Raw genomic sequence first — 27,582 nt, forward strand, 5'->3', positions numbered from 1 at the left:
GTTCCTTCGAATCCTTCCTCCTCCTCCCTATTATACAATATCCAAGAGTACACATTCACATATGTATATAGTAGGAGAGAGAATTATAATTGGGAATCGTTGGTGCGCGAGCCTAGCCTCTCCTCTGCCTATTGAAATTAACCCAAAACTCCTCTCGACCAATTAGGATTAATAAATTAACGCGCATAGCACGCCATTCGATTAACGATTGACAAAGGAATGGAGGAAAAGTGGAGGTTGCTTAAATAAGCGATAAACGCGCGAAGCGATTAAATGAAAAATGTCTGGCGAGGGAACAGCAAACGCCACTTCGTTATCATTCGTTAAATCGGTTTCTAGGTTCATCCGTCTAGCAGCGGGCTTCGATAAGCTGGAATTAATTAAGATCGATGCTGTGGCAATAATTTCGTATATAGGGACGGAGATGGACGGCCGCGAGGTGGTGGAAGGGGATAGGAGGATATAACAGCGTTATCCCTTCAACTACCATAAATCAATCTGCGTGTTTCTTGATAATCAAAACGGTGGATAAAAAATATATCGTTCGATCAAAATATCGCTTTTTCTCATCCCCGAATGCTACGCTTAAACGAGGGGTGAAACTTGGAGGATAAGATTGAAGGGTGGTGCCGTAAACGTCGATGGAACGAGAGAGTATGATGGAAGGTGAAAAGTTGTTTTACGAGTAAATTAGGTAGACGGACGGAGAGTGTCTGGGTTCGTTGGCTCTGGGCCGAAGAGTCTCGGAAGAAGCTGAAGAGTCTCTGGCCAAGGGCCAGCTCTCTTAGTTCTGCCTCTCTCTCTCTCTCTCTCTCTCTCTGAAAATCCTTCTCACTCTAATTTTTCCTCTGTGCATCTAGCCACCTACTTTTCAAATATACAAGTTTATCAACAAACGAACCGTCTCTCTTTAATATGGAATATATATATATGTAGAGCTCGGTCACACTTGGAAAATCAGCCCTTCCCTCTCGCCATATTTCTCGACCGACACGCAAACTTTTCGCTTTATTGACTGTGCGAGAAAATACGGTGGGACAGTGATGTGATGGATATATATATACATGTGGAGAGCTGTGTATTATGCGTACGGGGTCGAGTTGTATGGAAGGATTGATTTGGAGAGGAAATTCGGTGTAGGGTGAAAGTGGGTGAAGGAGATTTAATTAGTTTTAACGAGGCAGACTCGAAGGGACGGAGGCAGAAGGCGAGCAGACAGAGCAGCAGAGAAGAATTAAATGGACGCATAATGCTGCAGAGGGAAGGTTATGGTCGGTTCCCCGTGGGGTGAAGGTCTTGACAAAGGGTTCTCCTCTCTCCGGGGTATACCTCGAGCATATCTAATTCCATCCTGCAGGTCCTTCCAGGGTCAGGAGGAATCGATACCTATCGGACTTTGTATCCTTCCTCAAGGTACAAAGGGATATTTTCCCGGTTGTTCCAGCACTAGATTCCCCCTCCTTACCCCTCCTCTCTCCGTCCCACCAATATAGCATACCTGCAACGCTACCAGTAGACGCGCGCAGTCTGCCTCACCCGAAACTCGATACTATCTCCCTGTTTACGAAGATCCAGTCTAGACCCTGCGATCATTTTGGGACGAGGGAAAACGACGAAAAATCATCGCTCTCCCAGATCTTTGGCAGCTGGGTCGAGTTGCGATTTACAACCCTGCTTCCGTATTTTCAACCCAAACGCCCGAGACCATCGCGTTCCAAATATTCCATTTCCATTTTTACGACTCTCGCGCTCTCTCTCTCTCTCTCTCTCTCTCTCTCTCTCCATGAACGGATGCTGCTTTTTTTTCTTTTATTTACGATGACTCTTCGAATAATGCGCGTTGCTAAAAGGGGATGGGATGCGAGCCGTGAAACTGCAAAGGGGAAACCATTACCAACCGTTAGGTTATACCGGGATTCTTTTCTATCTGGATTGGTTGGATGTAAAACTAGCAAAACGTGCGTACGTGGACCGGAGAATTTAAAACGGGGCAGGATTGAAAACGATTAAAAGAATGTTGATTTTTTGTGTATTTCCAACGCAACTCGCATAATCCGATAAATTTCAATATTCATCGGAATTGCTGTACGCGTATACTTTCGACATTTTTTCATTTCCCGACAAAAAAGATACGCCATTAAAGTCCGCCTCGTTGTTTACCCAATTATGTAGTTTTCAATTTCCCATCGCTAAAAGAGTAGGTACATAGCACAGATATATAGCGCAGTAATAAGAAGACTTTCTGAATTCTCCTGGCGGGCAATTATAACGTGCAGTTTACAGATTCAAAGTTTGTTTCGTTGTATAGAGTGTAGAAACGTGTTATCACATTTCGTAGTAGAGCTGCGAGGGATGAAATTTACAGGTTTCTCCTGGATTTACCGGTATAGTACACGTGGTTCTCATCGGATAAACGCACACCCCACGAATGCAACGTTGCCGGTTCTCGTGTCTCCCCCCAGCCCCTCAACGGTAATAACAGTAAATCCCGAGCAATAAATCCCCCCGCTCCTGCCCCCTCGGTCTCCTCCTCCTGCTCCGCACCTGTCCACCTCCCAGCCGTAACCCACCGCCGCCATCCCAATCCACACACATCCCTCGAATGCGTGTATTCTTGTAAATTGCTCTCCAGCCACTGTACCGTGTTCCTATACTGGGTTAATCGAGGACGCCTCCCTCCTCCTCTTCTCTTAATCTCACCAAAGCCAAATACCTATTCGCTCTCCTCAATTCCGCAAGAGACAATGCAAGACGCAGCAAAATTTTCCGTTCGTCACTGAAGCTTCGCTCTCGAACTACTTCACTTGGAATCCTAAATCGATTTGATGATTTTTCTTTTTATCGAGAGTGCGGTGTGCTTAAAGGGGATTTAAACGAGGGATAGAGCGGTATATAGGGAGAGGAGATCGAGGGACGAAGAGTGATCGCATCAAAAGGACCTGTTCGTTAAAAAGCAGCTTCGTCCCTTTCGACATTCGCTCCGTATATGTATATGTATATGGTATATCTACCACCCCACCTAAGGATCATAAAGATTTCGATCGAGCAACGTTCCTACATCCTCCGTGCCCCCCTCCCTCTGTATATATATATATATATCTCGCTATGGAAAATAATGCGTATATACTATAGAGCACAGAGTCGGTAGAAAGTAGTTTTTATTGGCTATTTGATCGCGCAGCTAACGAGAGTTTGTCGATTCGTTTTGTTGCAGAAAAGAGCAGTGCTCGAAATAATAGGAGACGAAGGACGAGCGAGGGTGGGAGCAGGGAGAAGCTCGAGAAGGATAGCGAGGTCGCATTATCGACGAGGCAACAGGAGGACAGGGAGAACAAGGGACCTACGTCCGGCAAACCGAACAATCGGATAACTCGTACGGTTTTGGAGGAGGCCAACGGTGCGCCGGGAAGCGCGCAGAAGCTACGAAGACGTGGAACGACGGTTAAGAGTCCCGTGGAGCACGCGAATCAAAGACCGGCGAGGAGAAGACCCAGGCCAGGTGGGCAGGAAGTGAAAACAGAGGAGGAGCCGGCCGAGCAGAGGGTTAAATCCGATAAGGAGGAAAGATTGGCTGGAAGATTCGAGGAGGAGGAGGAGGAGGAGGAGGAAGAGGAAGAGGAAGAGGAGGAAGAGGAAGAAGAAGAAGACGAAGACGAGGAGGACGAGGAGGAGGGGGAGGGGGAGGAGGAGGAGGAAGCAGACAGGTGTGATCCCCTGACAAAAAGACTCAAACCCAGCCCGGTCTCGAGGAAGCTAAGGTCCGACAGAAAATCCGACAAGAACCTCGAGGAGCCTTCCTCCGGCGACCAGGTAGACGTCGAGGGGAAGGAAAAAAGGTTAAGGGGGTTGAAGCGAGCGGTGGACAACAAACCCGAGGAGGACGAGGAGAGTCAGTCGAGGGAGAGAGATCGGGAACCGGAACCACCACCTCCGGCCAAGGTAGATCCTGGAGGCAAGGAGGCTCCCACTTGTGCAAAAAGTGACAAGTGCGAGTCGGAAGAGCGAAAGCTCCTCGTTAATGGATCTGTCCTCGAGGAGGAGAAAATTCCACCGGTGGAGCGTTGTACGGTGAAAGAGGAGGCGAAGCTCGAGAAAACGCGAGAGAAGCTTTGCCATCGGATCAAGGAGGGTGCGAAGAAGTTTGGCCGCGAGGAGGCCAGAGAGAAGGTGTCGGCCTCGAAGGAGGAGGATTGCGGAAGGGCGGAGAGCGTCGCGTCGGTTGAACTGTTGGAGTCGAGCAGTCAGGACTCCAGCTCCGTGCTGGAGAGGCTGAGTCCTCTGAGTGGAGGCGGCGGCGGGGGCGGCGGTGGGAGGCAGCAGAACCTTCTGCTGGAACAGAGGGACCAGGAGCGTAGCAGGCACAACGAGAGTCCGGTGATACTAGCGGAGAGACTGAACAAGCCGCCACCGCCGATCGCGAATCACCATCAGCAATCGCAGCAGCAACTTCAGCAGCAGCAACAGCAGCATCACCACCTCCAGTACCACCATAGATACTCGAGCAACAGCAGCCCGGTGATCCATCATCATCAGCAGCAGCCATCGACGCCCTCCCACATCCATCCTCAGGCCCATCATCATCATCACCTCCACCATCATCATCCTCCTCCCAGTTCCCACGGTCACCATCATCATCTGCAGCATCAACAATTGGGCGCGAGTCCACAGGCAGCGCACCCTCATCACCAGCTTCATCATTTGACACCGGGCACCCTCCTCGAAGTGCAACAGCAGGTGCCAGCGAGGGTCGGCGATGAGGGAGGTGGCCTCATGGAGGTGGAGGCCGGGGCCGGAGTTGCTGGTGCGACCTCGGGCATCGGTATTCGCGGGAGCTCGAGCATCGCCGCCGCTGCTGCCACTTACGGGGACAGCGGCTCCGACAGCGGGGTAAGCTCCTTGAGGAGCGCCGGCTCCGGGGACGAACGCAGCGGCTCCAGGAGTTCCGCCCTCAGTATCGAGGAGACCACCGCCACCGCTACAACCTCCTCCACCTCGGCCCCGGCTGCCGCACCGGCCAGAGTCTGGCACGTGCAAAGCGTCCAGCACTCGTCCCTGCTGATGGCTCATCCCCAGGGGCCCCCGGGGACGGCCGCTACCGCTCCCCCGGTCGGCTACCAACCACCGGTACCACCGCCCGGTCATCATCATCCCGCCGTTGCGTCGGAGATGCTCTGGAGACCGCCCACGAGGTACCCACCGTTACCTCATGCTCTTCTCGCCCCCAACCAGCCCACTCCCGAAGAACTTCTCGAACGGGACAGACACGAGAGGATGCTAAGGTTAGTTCTTCTTCTTCTTCTTTTCCCAATCAATTCAACCCGTTCATTAAATCACTTTTCTAGATTAGCTAATGTAGTCTAGTGGCACACAGAGCGTAACCGGAATTCTAAATATAGTCGGGCAGCATAAATATTAATGATGTTCGAGAACGGACTGCGGTAGCCGCTACGTCAACCGTCCACTCTCTTTCTTGCCAAATGGACAATGAAATTGCATTTCGTAGTCGATACGTGTACCTATAGCCAGGGAATACAAACTCGCTTGTTTACTTATCGATATTTTCGGGGTCTTGTACGACGAATACGAGAGTCCACATATACCTTATGCTAATCCTCCCGGAGACTTTGAATTGACCTAAAACCAACCGATGAACAATTTGCCTTTATACACGAGAATTCCTTTCTCCTACAGAAAAAAACACGATCATCGGGATGATTACAATTTTTTCCAAACTTTTTTCGCTAGCCTGAGAGATTGGTGCGTCAAACCATACACACAAATATATAATAGTACGTTAGAGCATTCATTGGGAAGTGGGAGAAAAGATTTTTGGAGAGTCTGACGCGCGCTCTCCTTTCCGGATAGCAAAAGAAGAGAGCGAGCAGCGGTAATTTCCGTTGGATTGGCGCGATGGTGATGCTCGCAGTGGTCGAGCAATCAAATCATTAGGTAGCACGAAGCAATGACCCGAAACCGCTGCACACTGATATAAATAAACTCTGTGAGCACTGACATCGCGAAGCTCTTGCGTCTGTGTCCGCGTGTGTATACGTGCCAATGAACCATTCCCACTTGACCCAATCGAGGCGCTCTCTTACCTTATACCTTGTTGAAGAGGGGGTAAAAAACCTTGCAGCTTTCTGACCATATTAATCCTCGGGTTCTCGCCAACGAATTACCAACGGTCGTATATATATATATATATATATATACAACAGAGCAATAAGAAAGTAAGACAAGTTTTTGTATATAGACGCTGAGGAGGCGAACGTCCGCATTGCGAGAATATTTTTAAAGCTGAGAGTATCGTTCACGGATAATTGCATAATTCTGGGATGATTAAGGGGTGGAACGACCTCTTCAAGATCCCACAATTGGCTTGATAGAGATCATCAGGCGTAATACCGCGAACTCATGACGTGACATAGTGCCCCACCGACTCTAATCATTCCGTTTCATTATATCCAGTGGAGAACATATTGCGCAGTTAGTTGTTGCTGCTGTTATAGGAAAGACGAGAAGAAAAATCAGATTTAACCTTCTCTCGGGTCAGAACTCTAGTCTCTCTCTTCTTCTTGCTTATTCTTGGATATACAACTCTCTCTCTCCCTCTTGCCTAATAGCCCTGTCCGCTTTCAAGGTCGAAAATGGTGCTTTAGAAGCAAGCGGAGAGGGAGAAACCAGAATGGGAGTCCTAATGACCACGCACGGCTATATCTCATTTCTCTTTCTCTTTCTCTTTATAGAAGTCTGACAACCTGTTTTTCTTCCCAGGTAGTACTTTCAATATTGGCGAGGAGAGAAGAAAAGTGGGAATCTTGTAGATTCCTGCGAAGCCGTTTCTCTCTCTCTCTCTCCCTCTTATTTCATGGGAATGATCTTATTCAATCCAAGATAATGGAGCGTCTGTTTGTATTTTTGTAATGGCCATTGTGAAATAACAGAAATGGGAGATATATAGTACTACACATAGAATAGGGGATTTTGCTAAAATAAGAGGAACGAACCGCGCGAGTCGGCAGTACAGTGGCCTTGTGCCCAAATGCCAGTTTCTGTATCGAGATCCAGCGTGTCGGGCTGTTTTTCTCGTTGGGCAGGTATGGTTGAGGAGAAGGAGGAGGAGGAGAAACGATGAAGAAACGGCAGAGAAACAAGTCGGGCTCTAACGGGGAACTTGCATAAGCGTTAAATCGCGGTCGACGCTGCACTACCTATATATATATATATATATATACTGCTGGAGCTACTTGGAGTGTGTAATTGAACGTATTTGGAGCAGAATAAGAGCGGGCCGATTGGAAAAATGGCAAAATTACTGGCTCGTGCGAATTTCAAAGGCGTTTGCTTCGTGACTGTACTCTGGTTTGACGCGACGACTGATTCGCACGAACCAAAACAAAATACCGTTTTAATTGTCCAGCGTCGAAGCTTTCATAGTATCGCGCGCGTGATAAACGTTAGTTTATGCCCTAAAAGGTGAAGCCTGAAAGATGAAAGCAGAGGTGTAGCGCGCGTCGTGATGGTATAATTGAATCGAAGGGAATTTCGTCAGGGTCTAATCGGAATTGATTGGGGAGGGATTTGGGATTGATAGGGGCAGTTTATCCGGAGGTCATCGCGTTATCTTCCCACGAGGGACGTCGCGGTGCTGACGGCGGCAGGATCGCTTCTAAGCCGAGTGGGCGAAGTACAGGCAATGATCGCTCTTCATTATGCAATTCACGTGGCGCATGTCCATCAGAAGCAACGGGTTTACAGGCTTGTCACGTCACGCACATGCGTGCAAAATCTTTCTCCGCGCGACCAGTTCTCTTTCCATTCAACCCCCCCCCCCCCCCCTCATCACTCTTTCTTATGTTGGTATTGTTCAACGATGGCTCGATATCCCCCGCGCTCTAGCTCATTCTCCGCAACTCCTCCATTAGCATTATCTTCGGCACAAATACAAGTTATTGTACCTCGCAAAACTTTTATTGCCATTTTTTGAAAATCCTTCAGAAAGTTTGCTGTAACGTTATTACTCGCGCAGTAATGCTTCTATCTACAAAGGCAATCGCAACCTTGCAGATTACATTGTGCTTCTTTTTCGCATTACGTCTTTCCTACGTGTCTTTGCGCAATTTTATCGTAAACTCGAGCGAGTGCATTTCTCATTATTTTTTCTTTATTTTTTCCTTTCAATATAGAGAATATCGTGTGCGTACGTCGAACACGATTCTTGCCGCACTCTCTCGAAGCTATCCAACTGCTCGCAGATTTACAAGCTTGTCTGCTCCGGTCGATATCACGTAGGACTTTTCTCAGGATTAGAGGGACTGATGCCAGTGAAGTTGTCCGTCTGTGTTCGCCTCTCTGTATATATATATATATATATATATATGCTTTCGCGTGTTGCTCTCCTTAGAGCCTCGGCCGTGTGTTGGTAAGCGTGGGCCGAAGTAACAGTAAATCCGCGAGCGAGTCGAGAGTCAAGAGGGGATAAGAGTGATGTAACTCGGGCTGAGCGTATTACTATCGTTACAGAACTAGTCCGGATTCGACTTGGGAATTCTTTGTCAGCTTCCAATTGGGACGATTCATCGAAATTCTACCAACGCAATCGCGACGCATCAATTTCTCGAGGAATCTGCTGTCTCTCACTGTAATTTTATATCGATCCGTGAAGTTAGTCCGGTCGACGAAATTTCTCAGTAGCTGCATTGTGTTGAAGCGCGTCCATGTGGAATCTTCCAACTATTTAATAATAGCCGAAAATTTCGGACGAATTATAACAATGGCGATAATCTCGTTCGACGACGTACAGAGGCACGCTAAAAATTTAAGCTTCGTAAAAGGACCGATTCGCGCGATTGACATTTTCTTACAGATCGAATCGAGGAAAAATAGAGGAAAGAAAGAGTTTTCCGCTTTAATGCTTTAAGGATCTTCAAGGATACTCGTGAAAGGGGAAAAGGGTGAGAGAGTGGATTAGGGGTAAAAAAAATCCATTTACCTAACGGTAGGGAGTTTCCCTGGGTCACTGACTCGGCAAAATTTTATTCCAACGTTATTCCAGATGGAAGGGAAATTTCTAGCATCGCAATTTTATCCACGGTACGTTATTATTGAGTCAAATTGCTAGAATGAGCTAGGATTTCGAGGTTGAGAATAAAAAATGAGTACCGTGGATGGAAGATTGATACTTTAATTAGGAAGAAGAGCTGAAGAAAAAAAATATATCAAGATGAACGTGTTTGCTCTCGCGAGTAAATGAAAATTCATCTCGTTGGATAAAAGCGAATGACAGAGAGAGAGAGAGAGAGAGAGAGGTACAGGTGCGCAGTGAGCAAGTTTTGCAACAAGGACTCTTATTAATATGGAGAAAAACAAATAAATCGTTCCTCGCTCTAGCTCGCTTAATTAATATGTCTATAGTGTTGCTAATTGTATCCCCACGGTGCCGTGATTGAAACTTCATTAATAACGAACGAATCGCACGGTCGTAAATAAATAATGGTCAACGCTCGATTGTTCTCCGTGGAGAGAAAATCTTTTATTCAACGAGCTGGCAATATTGCTGAAATGTGATCTTAAATAGAGGTGGGAGGAAGAAGAATATTTTGCTGTGGGGACAATGAGGAGGGGAGAGGGGGGGGGGGGGCAAAAAGGACGAGCGTTATCGAGAGTGTTTCTCGATAGTATAGCGAGTGGAGCGTTACTTAGAGAGAGGGGGGGGGGGGATAGGAAGGATCAGCAACCGTGTGTTTGCACTTGCAATCTTTCTTTACGGCCGGTCAAGGTGATTGAACGCCGAGCAGCCAGAGCAGCTGCTTTCTCGCAGTCATTATTCTTCTTTATGCACAACGAACCGCAGTGGCAGATGTCGATGCACCACCATTCGCCGTCCATAAAACTCCCAACATAAAATAACCTTATAGCGCCGCTTATATAATCAATTTAACCTATTCCACGTTTCTTCGGGATAGAATTGCAGGGAAGATTGCAAATTTTCAGCGAATCCCTCGAACGCCGCGCGCTCCGAATGATCTCGCATCTCGATCGGCCGGGGGGAGGAATTAATTCTCTTGTCGAGGGACGTAAAAAATTGTTGCAGCTGGCATATAGCGGAAGGATGATGCGGTGGGGAGGGGGAGAGAGGGATGGAATTGCCGAAGCGAAGGGAAAAATAGTTTTGCGGCGAGAGGAATTTTTACGAGGAAAGTAAAGCGAAACGGTCCATAAAACCGTGCGCGCGCGCGCGCGCCCGCCGATTCCATCTCGAGCACGCAACCCGTGGAATCGCATAAAGCAACAAGAAACTCGAGCCAGCGAGCTTTCCGAGTCCCGCGCGATCCCGATTCTTCGCTATACCACTACCACTTTTGCTATATTTATACATATATATATATATATATATATATACGGTTGGAACGGTTATGGAGGGGAAAAGACAAGCAACCCCCTTTTCGACTGGCTGTGCCGCTGACTAAGCGATCGCTCTGGCTGGCCCTGGCGTGCGCGCGCGCGCGCGCAGCGGGGCGGATTTACAGCCGAGGATACGAATGCTCAATGAGGTCGAGGCGGAAACGTCGCGTCGCTTCGTTTGTATTTATAAGGTGGCCTCCTCGCATCCGCTATTACATAAGCAAACGCCTCTCGACATTCGAATATCCATGAGACGCAAATTCCATTAAGAAAATCGCCACGCGGTAAATTCCCACCCGGCGAATCCCAGTTCCCATGCGTCCAATTTGCATTCTATCGCGCCGCGACGCGCATCGATCATCGCAATAATAAATAATCCTTTCGACGCGACCCTTGATCGACTTGTTTTATTCCCACTTTGCACAGGGTTCGACGGTGGAATTTTTCGGAATCCAGGATCGTCTTAAGGAACTCGTCGTCTTAATTCATCGCTGATGATCGCGTACTGCTTGGCATGATTCTAACGGGCAATTATCGGGGAAGCGACGCTGACTCACGCCGACGACACTGCCTCTTCGAGGACCTTTGCGGCACACGCTTCTTGCTAATGACTTGGCCAATCCGTTAACGCCGTATATATGTATAGTCGCGCGCATATATACACGAGAGACTTTGAGCGCCTAGGAGGAGGTTTTTGCGAAGGAGCTTGCGTCTCGAAGGTGCAGTTTGGCCCGCGCCAGCTTAAGATTGTTTACGTCTGGTGGCCAGCGGCCAAGTAAAACTGGCCTTCGCACCTTTCTCCGTGCAAAAAGTTTATTCCCTCTCTTTCGCCACATTCTCCAACGTGGAAGAGAGTCCGAGAAGAAATTCCACTTTTTTCCTCGTTTACTGGATTTGAATTTTGCCCGAGAGGTAGAGCGTAGAGTGGAAGCATATATATATATATATATGTATATAATACAAGTTTGGATGGTGTTGCAGCCATTTGACGCGTTGGTTGACGCGAGAGGGCAGGTGCACGGGCACGCTGTACGGGAGATAAAGCTCGGAATTCGCGCGTCCTCGCTATTCTGCCCTTACAGCTTTCGCAAGCTGTAATATATATTTATAGCTGGCGCGATATTCTCAGGCAGCTCGGCGGTCCTCGTAAATTTGAGGAGAAAAAGAAGGAGCCCTCGGGATATTTGCGCAAGATCCACGTAGACCATTCTTCTGGCGCGTACCTCGACACCCGACAAACCCTCTCTGCTTCACCCTCCAATCACCGCGATACGCGCAGAGTCTCCTTATCCGTTCTTTGGAAATGAATTTCAAGGGATATCGATGACGCGTGGATTATTTGGAAGGATGCGCGAGCAAAGGTGAAATTGAGGCTGAAGCGGAGGAAAGTACCGGGAGTTTCCTTTGGGCGGATCGCGCGATGAGAATGTCGAATTTGTTCACGCACAACCCTCGAGCTGTGCCGAGGCGCAGCCACGATGCCTAGCACGTCTCGCTGGAATGCCTGCGTGAGCGCCGCTCTAGGCATCCGCCAGGAATACCAACTAGTCCCGCTACACTCTTCGCCCTCTTCACCGATACACACCACCCACCCCTCAGTCTCTCGCGGGAAATGCCCCGACACGCCCGTTAAAGCGAGATGGAACCATCCGATACGCCCTAGCTTCTCTCTTACATAATCCCTCGCCTGCGACTTTAAACCTCTCTCTCTCTCTCTACAGAAACGTTTGTCAAAAAGTTCTCTTCTTTACGACCAGTTGTTTATCCTATCGAATCTTCCTGGAACATTCCAGGAAGCAGCGCACTGTGAAAGGTCGTCGTCTCACTTGGCGTGGTTCGCAGAGCTTTAAACGGAGTAGTCCCAGTCTGTGTATATACATATAGTATATATATATATAGAGGAGTCTGAAACGAAACCGCGCTTCCGAGAAGGCCTACGACTCGACGAAATTTCTTGCATTGTTCCGACAGAACAATGCCACACAGTCCCGTTCAATTACACACGGAGGTCGCGTGGTAATTGCGCGAAATATTCCCCCCTCGTCTTACTCCTCTCATGATTGTTCCTACTTTTTTCTTCCTTTTTTTTCATATCACTCGGGTTATCAGCAGTTTTTTATCGAGGCAAATCGCGTGAGTAGATTTTAAGCGAGAGGTTGGTTCTTGGTCGTCCTTGGAAAATCTCGAAGGAATTATTACGCGAGCTGCGGGAAGAATCCTTAAACCGTATTTATAGTTCTGACCTCTGGCGACCTTGAGCACTCGACTCGTAACGTTGAAATATTTTCACGCCGCTCAGCAATGACCGATTGTTGGGAATTTTGATTATCGCCGCTTTAGTTCTCTTGCCGTAGCTTATATTTGTCCGTATAGTTTACGCTGTGACGCAACTCACACACATGCACACACTCTCACGTCAGCTTGACACGAGAATTCTCGCACAGCTGCCATAATGACCATTGATGTTATCGTAGTTTGCGATAAGCGCGCGTGATTCCATATCGGTGTGGAGCGATAACGAAGATTAAGATATTTTAATGGATCGATTTTCCTAGAGAGTGAGAGTGAGAGAGAGAGAGAGAGAGAGAGAGAGAGAGAGAGAGAGGGCTCCCCTCGGTTAAGCAAGGTCATTCACGTTCTCCGGAGAAAGGTGTTGTGTGGAAGAGGGGGACAAAGTCTGGAAGGAAGTTCTGGCGGATCGAATGACGTTAGTCGAGAGTGAAGATCGGCGAGAGGTCAGGTCCGCTTTTATCGCGTGGCACAAATAGCTGGCGCGGTTAGCCTCTTCCTTTTCTGCCGCGAGGCGCGAGCGAGAGCCTCGCGCGTCCTATGTACATATACACACATACGTCTTTCCTTGCTTATGCTCGCTCGCTTGCATATATAGCCTCTCTCTCTCTCTCTCTCTCTCTCTCCGCAAGATCCTTTTCCCTATACCTCATCGGCTACAACAGACCGTAGTTATGCGTTACACATACAGAGGGACTGCATAATACATAATGTTCGAAGGTAGGCGCTACATGCCCGGCTAAATGGACTCGGAAACCTGTCCAACCGGTTCTTCTCTTCCTAACCTCCACCACCGGCATCACCATCACCATCACCCTTTAGCCCCCTCCCCCCTCCTCCACTTTCCCTTCTCCCCCCCTCCCTCTTTCTTCCCACTCTCGATCCGACTCGCTCCAACTACCAGATTTGTCTGTAGGGACGCACCCAACTCACTTTCTAACCCCCACCTCCCGTTACTCCTCTCTTTCTCGCAACTCCGACGCCTCTAAATCAACCAAAAACTTTCAAGGAAACCAACCAACCAGCCAAACCACCCGCCGCCGCCCTCGCTCGCTCGCCAAACTTCCAATCCACTAAATTCTCCGACAAACTTTCTTATACTGGCACAAATCTTCCCCTTGTCTTCATTTTCAAATCTCGCTTCCATTTTTCTTGCCAATTTTCAAATCTCTTGCTTTATATATACGTCCAACGTTAATTACCCGTCTGCAGGGGAGGAACCTTCTCTTCTCGCGACTGTTGGGAAATATAATTCGTTGGACGCGCGGCGTCCTGGTGCATTTTCCAACTATTTCGACAAATCCCAAACTTTTTGCCCGAGAAAAGTTTTGCCCATTAATATCTCCCCCTCGGGAGATTATTGGTTTTACTTTGTCTCGATGACCTTGAACGTTAAATTGGAAATCGATCGTTTCGCGGATCTCCATTTATTTCGGGATCGTTGAAAGTTTGCCGCAGCGCAGCAGAGATATATAGCAGACCTATATAGACAATATGTTTCATTAGGATTTCAGGGTGGGTATGCAAATCCCCATCGGTTGATAGATATTATGGAAATTTCAGCTGCAGGGACCTTGGCAAACTGCAACGTCCTGTCGTTTGCATAACTCGATCGAGCTATTTTCAAAGCTAGATCGAAAGTAGCTCTTTACATTCCGCGAGAGCCTCGGCCTCGCTATCGAAATATTCCATCAACGCCACTTAAAATCAAACTGCCGGAATATGCTGTTCGCCGTCACGAATGTCTTTTTCCATATACACATATATAGAAGCACGCTCCGAAACTTTCAGTCTTCTGCACGGAATAATTCTCCACGTGGCTAATATTTTCTTTCGCGCATCGTCCAACGAATCCTCCTAATCAATGAGATATTTTCGTCTGGAGATATATTCGTTGAGGAAATGGGTCAAGTCGTGCGGGGCTCTTTTGCAGGATGCTACTGAAATCCATCCGTTCGTTGTTCGAGCCCCACAGACTGTCCTCCAACACTGTAGAAATTCTCCTTTCGAACGAGCTCCTATATACCTACTCTCGGATTCGAGTCACTCGCGTAAATCATTCGGAAAGATGAAAATCCGTGGAAGAGTCGAAGAAGCAAAAAGAAGGGAGAGAGGGAGAAAGGACGAGTAAAAGGGTGTTTTATTTGTGTCGCTTCTGTTTTTTCACGAATGTCGATGAGTCATCCCGAAGGATCAGCGCAGCCACCGTCAGGACGATCGAAGTTTTCACGATCCTCGTAGTACGAGCGGAAGGCTGCACGAATCGCTGTCTGTAGCGTCCATCGCGCGAGACTGACAAACGCGAAAAGCTTTATATAGGTGAGCGGTGATAAAGCGCTTTTCACTTATTTTTCTCATGTTTTTTTAATGCTCCAACGGCACACACGCTGAAAGCCGGAGGATAACGGAAACGGAAAAGGAAAAAGGTCGAAAAAACTGAGAGGGATCCCTTTATGGCTGCTCGTGTGCGGTAGGCTTGAGAACAATGGAAAACACGTAGTGATCGTTTGGCAGGCAGGAGTCGAGCAAAACTCTCTCGACCTTTTTCGAAGATAATGGAATTCCACTTGACGGGAGCAATGACAGTGAAATTGCAGCTCCGGGAATTCGTTTAGCAAGATCTGCAGCGTCCTACGTGCTGCTGCTGCTGCTGCTTCCTATATATGTACAGAAGAAGGATCCATAGTTTACTCTATAGCTGCGAATAAGTTTAGCCCCTTTTTGCCAATCAAGCAAATTATTTCTGATAATTGGCAATAACGGAGAGGCGAGAACTGCTGCAAGCGGATATATAAATATATATATATATATATATATATATACACACTGGATAACGTTGAATCATCCATAATATATAGGGTGAGGGGGGGGGGGATTTCTTGCGTTGGACACGACTACATATAACTGATGATGCTGGAGGGGGGGGGGGGGGGGAGGATTGTGGCAAAAAGAGAAGGGAGAGCGGAGAGCGTGTGCGGTTGGCTGGTATTGGTTTTCTCGAAAGGCCGAGCTCGCATTTATTTCAGCTATAAATCACCACGGGAGGTCCGCAGGGACCTGGGCAAGGTGTCTCTCGGTCTCCTCGAGATCGGATCTCCCTGCCAGGACGATCTGTTACCGTCGACCTTTCAACGAGGATCGATCACACTCGACTTATTAAGCCTGATAGACTTCCCATTATTCCCACTCCAGCACTCGATGCTCCGCAGCCTCACCCAAATGATTTATTCGCGCGCAAGGACAACCGTGCCATGCACGCATACCGCCTTTCCCTCGCAACTCGATCCAATTTTTCTGATAAACATCGCCGATCCGCGTCTTCTTCGCTCTCTCTCTCTCTCTCTCTCTCTCTCTCTCTACGTGTGTATGTGTGTGTACGTACTCGCAATACACACGCGTCTATACTTTCTTTGAACGAACGTATAATCTACACTGGTGGAAGATAACGCAACCCCCTCCCTTGACTCGATTTCATCTCGGGAATCGCAGCGAGTTTCTGTGTCATTGGATGCAACGAACGAGTCACCTTTCGTGATGGAACGTCGCGATCGAACCGTTCGTTCCGGCTTGGGAAAACAGGTTTGCGCGTTGTAAAAGGAGAAGACGAGGAGAGACGCGTAGCGCGAGCACAAGACGGAAAGAGGCCGTCGACTGCGGTTCAGCGGCTGCTGCAGCAGTCTGCAAGCTGCTGTGTTGCGCAAGCCGAATAGCTGCAGCAGTTCAACAACGCGCGTATTATTGTCACTTCGCTCTTCTCTCTTTAAACCTTGCGATCGTTTCCACCCTCGTGCGCGCGCGCGCTAAACTCGCTCGTCGGGTCAATTCTTCTCCCGTTCGATCAATACCAATCTATCCAACACGTACGCTCGTATATAGAAAAGGAGCAATAATAATAACAGAGAGAAAGAGAGAGAGAGAGAGACAGAGAGAGAGAGAGAGAGAGAGATAGAGAGGAAAATTTAAGACGCGAGCAATGATAAAGTAGTTCTTCTCTGTCAATATAGACACGGAGCATTTAATGTAAATAGTCATATATCTATATACTGGTGTGTATGTGGCCTATCGCACATGGCGTGTTACATTCCAAAGTGTACGGCCGATAAGAAGCGAGACGCGTAACGCACCAGTCGCGATAGAACGATAAGCGAAATCGTTATCAATATAAGATATTCTAAATCCGTTCACACCGAATTATCACATTTGTAGAATTTATATATATATATATATATATATATATAAGTGCTTCGTCCTATCGTTCGATTATTCAACCGATTTCTGACTCCACCATCGTACATATATATATATATACTATTTTTATCTTCATTATTCTTTCATAATCTCATTGATTTTTCAAATTTAACTTGACCGATCGTTCCAATTTAATTGTATCGTGGTGTAACGGAGCATCGCGACGAGCCAACGAGCAAGCAAGCAAGTAGGCAATTTCAATGGGAGAAAGGATGAAGGCCATGTGGATCAATTGGATAAATGGGCCTTCCGAATGGGATTTAATATTTTCCTGGCCAGCCACTTGGAGCTCGATGCGTCCCCAAATTTAAATGGCCCTCTGGACAAAACGTCGCTATATACATATGTATGTGTAGTATATAGATTGCAGTCGGTAGGAACGATCTGGACGGTCCTCTAGAGACCAGCTGTGCCACCGGGGCTGCCGATGCGAAGCTGAGTATACAGCGTGTATAGTTTCAGTTAGGGTGGGGAATTCACCCTTGAGTCTCGGTAAGAGGGGTGAAGGCTCTTTCAAACGTTGCATTCCTGAAACGAGGGTGGATAGAGAGACACGTGACCTCTATCGTATTCCAGCCAGAGCCTTTCACCCTCGACTCTCTCTCTCTCTCTCTCTCTCTCTCTCTCTCTCTCTCTCTCTCTCTCTCTCTCTCCGAACTACCTGGCGCTGCCTACACCCTAACACCCTCGAGAGACAGAGTACGCCAGTAGGGCATGACACGCGTGCGCAGACGAGTCTCGCAGAGGCCCACGAGCAAACAAAGCGAAATCTTTGGAGATTCGACGTCACACCTGACCCTCTTTCCCAAAGCGGCACTTCCATCATCATCCCCTGCACCGCACTACCGCTTCATCACCCATTTTCCAACACCTGTGCCTGAAATTTCCTTCACACGGGAAAATCCGTAGGAAAACCGGTTTCTACCGTTTTTCATCGACCATCGGTCTACGGCTCTACTACCACATACGTATATGTATATACAGCTCTGATTTATTAGACTGCTGGAAAACCAGTTCTCGTCGATCGTTCCCAAGTTTCGCCGATTGACCGAAAACTCGCCGTTGTTTGTCCGAGCGACAAGTTTCTTCGGTTGGTTTTCTTCAGGGACACATACACAAATGTATATAGAAGAGATTGTAGATTTTGCGCTTGGCTCGACACGCGGATGTTTGGCGCAGCGAGCACGGAGCGTGGAGCCTTGGGAAGCCATTGGCCCGTTAACAAATAGGTGGCAATTGGCATTCCAGCAAGCGAGTTCCAAGATCAATTGCTGCCAAAGCTGTCCGCGCTCTCTGCAGCCACGAGTGGCTCCATCAACGAAACGAGCATTTAATCCTTAATGACGTACGCGTCCGTCCCGCGTGTCCCACCCCACTCCCATATATATATATATATATATACACACACACACATAGTCCTTTCCATACTATATGAAAATTCGAATAATTTACGAGGTTAATCGCGATGACCCGCGCGTCCCACTTTCGCGACCGGAAAAGGCGAGGAAAACCTCATCGGACGAATCTGCACTTGTCGATATAGCCATTTATCGATTAGCTGCACGAGCCTTGTACGTTTGCCCGACAGGTTTCATTTGCTATACAACGCCTTACCTCTCTGCCGCGCGGCTCTCTTTCGCCTCATTAATCATAATTACTTTTATGCCGCGATGACGTCGCGTGCAACAACCGCGATCCTTCGTATCATCGTCTCTATGTAGCATCTCCATCGAGAGAGTTTTCCACGCCTCCCTCCCTGCCTGCCGCAATAATTTCAAGGTCGACTCGCAGACCCACATCAGCATTTCTTTTTTCAAAACGAGAGGATGAGCGCTTCTCGCAGAGAAGGTCCGAAAATCGTTCTCGCAACTCGTTGGACGCGATTCCTCGTGGCATCCATCCATATCCGCTTTAATTATCTTTAATTATAGCCGCAAGCTCGTCGAGACGTCCGTCGGCGACGATAATTAAGACGACTCCCGAGTCCCGACGATAAACGGACGCGACGTCACCGTGCTTTTCACTTTCGACACGCGCTCCTCACGCTCAAAACAAATTCTTGCCGAGGTTATCGTTTGCCCGATAGCGACTGTAACAACGGCTCGGTCAATAGAGAAAATAATTCTCTCCTATATATATATATATATATGCAATAATACTTTGCTTCTTTACGAATCTCAGCGTTGCAAAGATTATTCCAGACATGCACGTGCCATTCGCCGATATATATATATATACATATATAATTACGTCATTCAGCACCGATGAGAAGAGGCTGGTTTATTAGTCGTTTGAGCTAGTTGAATCTGCTAAGAAAAAAATTAAATCTTTACGAAGGATATATCTGGCAAATGGTACTGTACATATACATACATATATATAGTAGAGCACGATCACGCATCTAGTCGTTGGTTAAAAGTTATAAATATCCAACGTGGTTTTTGGGATAATTCTGCTGGTATCACTGGAGGCAGTAGAATGGCAAAACGGTACTGATTGCATAATGGGCCATTATTCAAAGCACTGGCCCGACTTCATACATACGAAATGAGCATTGCTCCGACCAAATTTTCGTCTTTTGTAGAGCCTCGGCTCTCCTCGACGCGAAGAAAAAAGTAGCGCAAGAGGATAAAAAAGAGGGAAATACGCCAGCAATTGGCTGTAGCGTGCCACCGGCTGATTAAAAACTTGCACATCTTGATAGCGTTCAAAGTTTTCCACCGATCGCGTCCTCCAATTAAAACTTGAAGATCGGGGGAGAAGACGGTTGAAACTTTTCGCGGAGACGATTCGCGTGAGTTTTTCACCGACCTTTGCCAAAGCTCCCACTGGACTCTTAGCTGCTTTTAACGTAGGTGTAACGATAAAGCAAAAACAGTTTCTCCTCTCTCTCTCTCTCTTCGAAAGTCACGCGAGAAACGTTTCCGTGCACGACGCAACGTTCGTTCGTCGAATCGCCGAGCATACTGTTCTAACCGCGTGCACAATTTCTCCGTTGACTCCATCTAGATTCAAGATTCAAGATTCAAGGTCACCGTGATAAAGAGCAATTGCAAATTTGCCCATGCCGCAGCGTGATTTTATAGCAGTCGAGTTGCGAGCCATCGTCCCCGCGCGTCGTTACACTTTCCTATTGTATCGAACCGCGTGTGTCGCACATGGCATTATTCCAGCACAGCGGTTCGAGAAACTCTCTACACCGACGGCGTGCGCTGTACATGGAAAAAAGACCTTATGGAACATACACATACACATTGTATGTACATAGTGAATAAGACGCAGTAGAGAAAAGCGTCGGGGCAGAAAGGAACGAATACAAGTGCAGAAAGCGGACCAGTTCCGCGCAAGCTTGACGAACCTGTTCTCGCCTGCACCTTTTGCCTCCGGCAGGTCTGACAGGTTTCCACACGCTGTAATTCCTCGCGGCGTCGTCCTGGCGGGACGCAAAACCAGTTCGCCAGCAGAAACCGCTGCTTATAAAATTCACGCCGACAAAAACAATCGGACCGAAGGGCCGGTAGAAGAGCGGAGGCTATAAATACTCGCCTCGATAGAGATCCACCTATCCCCCCCCCCCCCCCCCCACCCTCAAACCTATACAGTACACACACACACATATATGTGACTCTGAGAGCTTTTCTTTGTATCGCTCGTTGCGCTGGGCTGCTCGTTATTGTCTGTCGTGCCGCGTTTCCGTGTGCTCCTCTGCTCCTTATTATATCTACGTGATTCCATTTGGTTTGCGAGCGTGGCTTGTGGACGACGATGCTCGATCGCGCGCGCGCGCGCGTTCTCGGAGTTTACAGGGGAAGAGAGACGGGAGGGAGGAGAGAGGTTGAGTCACTGGAACGGACCAGGAACACGTGTGGTGCTGCGCGGAGACAATGACGATTCAACCAAGCGGGAGTCTCTGCCACGCCATCGGGCCTCACCTCCTCCCTCCTCGTACCACGGGTCTTACCTATACATACCGGTTTCAGCAATTTCTCCAATGAAACACTACAGCGACCAAGCTGCTGGAACGAGATTGACGAGTCCTATGCACTAGTAGAGTACCGACTATACTTTGAACAATTTTAATGGGAAGCCTTCGTCAGGAACGTTGACCCGTCATTAAGCCAGGAGTCTCTTGGAGTCACGGAGACACGCAGGTGGATTTAAAACACCCACTAAATTGTTATTTCGAGCGATCGCTATTAACCATAACCGGTAATAAGATAATGACCATCGGGATTGCTGTAATTTATCCGTCTGCCGCTGCAGTAGGTGCGCGCATACGTGCACCGTTCCATTTCTAGTCTGTGAAACGAGCCTGGCTCCCCCACCCCCCCCCCCCCCCCTCCTTATATTAATAGGGAGAAAAGTTTTTAATGAATATATCGGACGCGGGAAAAGGTTTAACGATTAATAAGAGCCGGAGAATAAGTAGCATCGGTTACGGAACCGGGCAGTAAAAAGATAAAATGATTATCGTCGCGTTTGCGAGAAATCCTTTCTCTCTGCAGCAAGAAAGACGGGGCATCGGTAGTCGGTGCTGGGTGGGTTGTTCATGGGCCGAGTGGCGGCTATAATACCGTTAGGATAACAGCAACGACCTAGATATCCCGGAGTGGCGTTGGTCGACTCGGGGATCTTCTTGCTCGAAAGGCACACACGATCCGCTCTTCGTGCCTATAGCGTAGCCAACCGGTGAAAGCACATCCGAATACTCCCCTATAAATCTATATAGCAACCATTATATTCTATACATGTGTGTGTGTGTATTTGAGCTATTTTCCTTGGAGATCAATTTTCTCTCGATCGCTGATTTAAAGCTGCACAGTTATTATGCATTAGGTAGAGCGAAGGGGAAGGGAGACGCGAGGGGAGAGGGAGAGCCAATATATCGATAGACATGGCTGGTTTAAAAAATTACAGGCGTCGGAGAGTGAGTCGATGATGGTTTCCGACCTTCGGTCGCTATTATTCATCGGCATGCCCGCCTCTCTCTCTCTCTCTCTCTCTCTCTCTCTCTTTCTCGTCGTTGATACGTTGACCTTCTTGAGAAAACACTCTTGCCTTCATTCTTGCTCGCTGGGTCGAGACATGCATTATTTTCCCCCTCTCCTGGCGCTGGTGGAGCTCCTCCTCGGAGCTAGACGCTATCAGTCAACGTTCCCCAGGCCGGCTGTAAAAGCTCTCGCGCTATCGCGCAAGCATGCAGCCCTATATGTATACCGTAGAGCTTGCCGTGCATCGTATATTCTGTTATTGTGTAGCCATGCGTCCCTACATTGCTATTGGGAAGAACCGAGCGAGTCTATACGCATGCGTTCAACGACTACGTGGCCTCTCGTGCTCTTGGTCGATTTTAACTCGTGCGCGACGCTCTTTAAATCCACTCGTAAATGTCGCTATTGTTGGATCGCGCTATCTCCCTATTAAACCGTGGCTCTACACGCTACACAACTTGCACAGTTCGCCTTCTCCCTCACTCTCCCTCTGTGTGACCCAAGCCTGGCAGTATATTCTGAAACTGGATAGTGGGAGAGCCAAGTAGTCCGAACTGGTCGGTTAGCATCAGAAATAGACTGGATGTGTCAGTCGGATAGAACAGAGTTTGCAAACTTTCCACAGACACATGTTACTCCCGTGGATTGTTTAGTAGCGAATAGTTAGGATTCAACGAAATTACAGAGTCCTTAGCCAGCGAGAGAACTTGACTGTGTTTCGCAGTTAGCGCGAATTAAAGTTTGTTATATTGGATTTTATGAAAGCGCAAATACAATTGGACCAACTTTAACAGCATTGAGAGTGTAGTTTTGCTTGATCGGGATGAAGAACTTTGGAAATACTATATAGTCGGCTGGTGGTGCACGTGTAGTCGGCACGTTTACCATTGGCTCTGCACGGAATATATTATTGACTGGTGCCATGGTAGGATGACAAAAGGAGGAGGGGGAGGGGGGGGGGATGGATGGAACGGTAGAGCTGCTCAGTCGGTGGTTACTCGTGGCACATTGGCGCTGCACCGAGGCCTTTGACCTCCCTCCCCTCTTCTTCTTCCCTCCCTCCTCATCCCCCTACTCCACCAAGTCATCCCAGCCAACTCTATTCGTGTCTCTGTTCCGACTCTTCTGACCTCCTCCGCCTCCACCTACTCTCCTCTATCCCCTCTTATTTCCCTCCCTCGCTCCAAATATATTCACCATACGGCTCCCCGTGTACATATATATATATATATACGCGTGTAATTCCCCGACGATCCACTCTCGTGAGTATATATATACGTGTGTAGACATAGCACATGAATTTCTTCGATGGGTGTGCATTTACGCGCGGAAGGATCTCCCCCCGACCTGCATTCGCGATAAACGAAACCGTGCAGTGTATATACGTGTACGTTTACAACCTCCCACGTTCCACGCTAAAGGTCATGCCTTAACGAACCTCTTTTTTCCTCTTTATTCCCTCGGCGCGGCTCGCGCTCTCTCCATCTCTATATGTATACTGCACCTTTTCCCTATTCGAAGAGTGACTCTCTCGCTCTGACGAGACGCGCCAGCTTCTTCCTATATAACATACATGTATCTGCACCTTGTATGCATACGTGTCATTCGCTAACCACTCTGCAACTGCCTCCCTATTAATATAATAAATTCAGGAGACTCGCAACGGTGCGCTCGCTTATTCGTTCATCCGGCAGCTTTCCAGTGAAAGAGAAGAAAAGTAAAAGAATGTTATCGCGGTATCTCGAGGATCTTTCTTCAATTCTAATCGCAATCCGCTCCTTTTTTTCCGTTAACCGACTTGGCCAACCGTCGTATATATATGCTCGTGCCTATCTCATTCTCGTTAAGCTCGGCTGCTTTACTCTCCTCTTCCTGTATCGCTCGTTTATGGCATGTATATATATATATATATGTGTGTGTGTGTAGCAGTAGATGGCTCGCTCGCGCGCGTTTACTGCTCGGGTCACGTGGCGTGACGGTCATTTCGCAAATGACTCGTCGCCACATGTTTCGCGATCAAATTGTTCGCTCGATCCGATCCGCTTTCAACTTGTACCAACTGCTTCTTCTTCTTCTTCTTCTTCTTCTGCTTCTCCATCATCATCATCATCATAATCATCATCGTCTGCGATAATGGAGCAAACTCTATATAGGTATATGATAGTTGAAAGGGGGGGGGGGGGGGGGACGAAAGAGATTTTCTCTGGCGTATAAATTTCACTGATTTAGCAGCATCCCCCATGGCCTGGTTGTAAGTGGAACAACCCGTTGAGCGAGCAAGTTTCGACGCATAATCAGTTATACTCGGTGAGCAAAGTTCTTGCAAACTTGGATGGAATGGAGCACCGCCAATCAGAACTTGCCAACTTCTTGGCAAAACTCGGATAAAACTTCTTGGAATCGCTACTTTGACCGGGGGCCCGGCGTCACCGCTTTTGCTACGTGCTCGCTTTTCTTCCGAGCGAACTTGTTTCCGCAACTTTCGACCAGTGAAAATTCATATTTCAAGGGGGAGGGGGAGGGAGGGAAGCCTTGGATCACGAAGCTGCTACATAGCCAAGCAACTTATTATCTGTACTAGCCAACAGCCAGCACTCTCCGCAATGCCAAATTTCATTTTAATCTCTACGGCCGATCGACTCGCCTTTCTCCAATTCTGCCCGCGGTCATTATCGAGGAGCAACGCGACTGATAAGAGCCGATAAGATGGATTGGATGGAGGCAATTAATTTGCCGCAGTGCCAGGCCATCGAATCGATGACTGTATAGGAGCTCTCTTGCTATACTATAGCTCGCTTGTCAAACTTTGGCAAAGCTGGCGCGCGCGCGCGCGCGCGTAGCATTGAAAATTGGAAAAGTCCTGAAAGATCCGTGCGCGCCGCCAAGGAGGTCGACCTTGAGGGTCGATCCAGCAGACTGAAGTTTGCTGAAAGTTGCGAGACAACCGAAGAGAGCTTGGCCGGGCGTATCGTGCCGAGGACCTTGCCACACGACCTCACCCCGATACGTCTCGCTTTACCAGTTTGGTACATCGACAACTTGGAGGAGGAATCGACCTAGTAGCCCCCTCCCACCCCCTTCCCGCCTCGAAATAATACTCCTCCACCGAATTCTCTACGCGTGCATAAACGAGCCGAGACGCGACTCGATCCATCCAATACATCGAGCGAATAATAATATATATGTTAGTCCGATGGGAAAAATAAATTACCAGTCGAGATGAGCGAAAAATATTTTGCCATCACTCTTCTCGTCTCGATAAGCGAATTATCGCGCTTTATCTATTTGGACGTCGAGTCGATTAGACAAGTTTTGCTAGCGTGGTTATATGTATATACTATATGGGTATAAGCACAGACGAGAAAGAGTGGGATCGATGTTTTTGCGAGAGCTTCCGCCTCCGGAATTCACCCTCGTTCCAGCGCGTATATCCGGTATAAAGCTTGCGGCATTTGCACATTTATGAGTTTTATAGGAAAGTTGGTCGTAAAACGTCGCGCGAGGCGCACACACAGGGACGAGCGATGGTGTTGAGAAGCGCCTGAAAATACGCGGTAAACAAAGATACAAGAATGGAGAGCACAGCAGACGACGTATACGCGTATGGCGGAGAAGCCGAGTAAATATATATGTGTGTGTGTGTAGAAAGCGATGCGCGATGGAGAGATTCTCCTTGGAGATACGGAATCGGGAATATCGAGGCATAAAGAGGAAAAGGAGTGATAAAGGGAGGGGGTAGGGAGTAAATTGGAATCACGTTGATCCCCGCAGCGGCCTTGATCGGCCCACGAGCACACGTATATATATATATGTGTGTGTGTATACGCGGCTGGGTAAACGTGCGTGTGCGCGAGCCATCAGAGACTGCGCGCGTGCAACCTCCTATCGATTCAATCTACCCTCTGGCGAGGGGATGAAAGCCCCGGCGCACCAAACAGAGCGATGGAAAGGGTGGATGCGAGGAGGGTAGAGCGGGGCAAGAGGGGGGAGGATGGTAAACTACCCTTGGAGGAAGCGCATTCCGCCAGGCCGGAAGAGCAGCGTGCCGCAACTTCGCTCCACACTGCTAGTCGCGCAATTTTCCATCCGGTCTCCGCCCTTTTCTCTCCACCCTCTACTTCCCTTTTGCCAGCCCTTTGTCAACTAGCCCAAAATTCCACAAGATCCTCCTTCATTCCTTTCCATTTCGATTTGCCAGGCTCCGTAGCTTACGTGCTAATAAATGAATTTCTCCTTTTTTCGCAATTTTCGACCAGACTCGACGAGATACGTTTTCAAAGGTAAAGAAGAGAGAGAGAGAGAGAGAGAGAGAGAGAGAGAGAGAGAGAGAGAGGAAGAAAATAGAACACAATGAGAGGAATTGCAGTATAAGATAAAGAGAAGAGTGTGTGTATGCGTGCGTGCGTGCGTGCGTGTGTCAAGGGAAGCCTGCTGGTTTATGTAACACGCCCGAAGAGGGACATTAATGCTCGTTTCGAGTGTCTGCTGTCTCCCGCATTCCCGACAGCTGCCTCCTGCCAGTTCAACACACATTCGTGCTCGCTCCCCATGCGTTTCTGTCTCCCCCCCCCCCCCTCTCTCTCTCTCTCTCGCTCTTTTTGGAGCGTGTTAGTACGCGGCGACGTCCCCCGATGCACATTCGCGCAGACCCTTGCGTTCTTCAAGGACAGAGATGCGCGCACGAGTTGCAACACGAGTGGTCGGATAATTTTTCAAGCTACCAGCGAAACTCGATCCACTTCCACCGATAAATTTCTTCCGCGAACCGATTCGGTTATTCTCATCGCTATTCCAAAACCATCGGAGCGCCGCACGCCGCACGCTGCCGCCACTGAAATTTATACCCAACTTCTGTCTAATCCTGTTTACGCCCAAACGTGCTGCCACGCGTGGATAATCTTATTCATCGAAATTGACCGAAACGTTTGTATTCTTATCCCTGCTGTTGCTGCCGCTGCTTCTTATTCCTTCGCGCCAAGATTCAATATATCCAACCTTTCTCTCTTATTCGATCTCAAACTAAATATAGTATAAACATAAATAATATATAGATATTCATAAATACAACGCTTAGTCTACTATTTTCAGCATTGTGCTTTAACTATTTAAAATACGACCTGTGTTCTCTCACACAGCTGTATAGCCAGCACTGCATGTGTTCGGCCAGTCCAAACTTGTATTCAAAGTTTAAGCGTTAAATATAAACGTGCAATTTGAACGAGGCACTCGAGAGGCGTGTATTTTAACCATTAAATAAGAACGTGTAATTGAAAGGTGCAATTTAAACGTGTGATTTAAGCGTGTAATTGGGACACGTGGTGTGCAAAGTATACGTAGTAATTCAGCCGTTTCATTTACACGCGTAATTAAATCATCGAGTTTCATCCTCCGATTCAGCGATGAGTTTAACAGTGCAACGTGCCATCAACAATGCGACTAGTTGGATCAGTTTTGCATCGAGTACTCTGCTCCGAAACCTTTCGCTAGACCACGTGTCATTTTTTTTATTATCTTCCTCTACTTGGACCTTACTTCCTATATACATATAAACTCATATTGATAGGTAGATTGATTCGTAAAAGTTTTGCGCAGTATTTCGCGCGTGTACATATTCGACAAGTTGTATATATATGGCAATAATGATAATGGT

General features: G+C 48.0%; 1 protein-coding gene across 1 annotated transcript in view; it reads left to right on the forward strand.

Annotated features, from left to right (window-relative positions):
- The window catches only part of Kdm3 (Lysine demethylase 3), a 122,963-nt gene that overhangs the window by 59,568 nt on the left and 35,813 nt on the right, over positions 1-27,582 (forward strand). The window contains exon 8 of the mRNA XM_066731131.1: positions 3,215-5,279. Within this exon, the coding sequence (XP_066587228.1) occupies positions 3,215-5,279 (2,065 nt within the window). The remainder of the gene's footprint in view (positions 1-3,214; positions 5,280-27,582) is intronic.

Source organism: Prorops nasuta, unplaced genomic scaffold (assembly GCF_024137725.1).
Source record: "Prorops nasuta isolate Cenicafe-Biocafe unplaced genomic scaffold, Cenicafe_Pnas_1.2 PNAS00008, whole genome shotgun sequence".
In the NCBI taxonomy this organism is placed as follows: domain Eukaryota; kingdom Metazoa; phylum Arthropoda; class Insecta; order Hymenoptera; family Bethylidae; genus Prorops; species Prorops nasuta.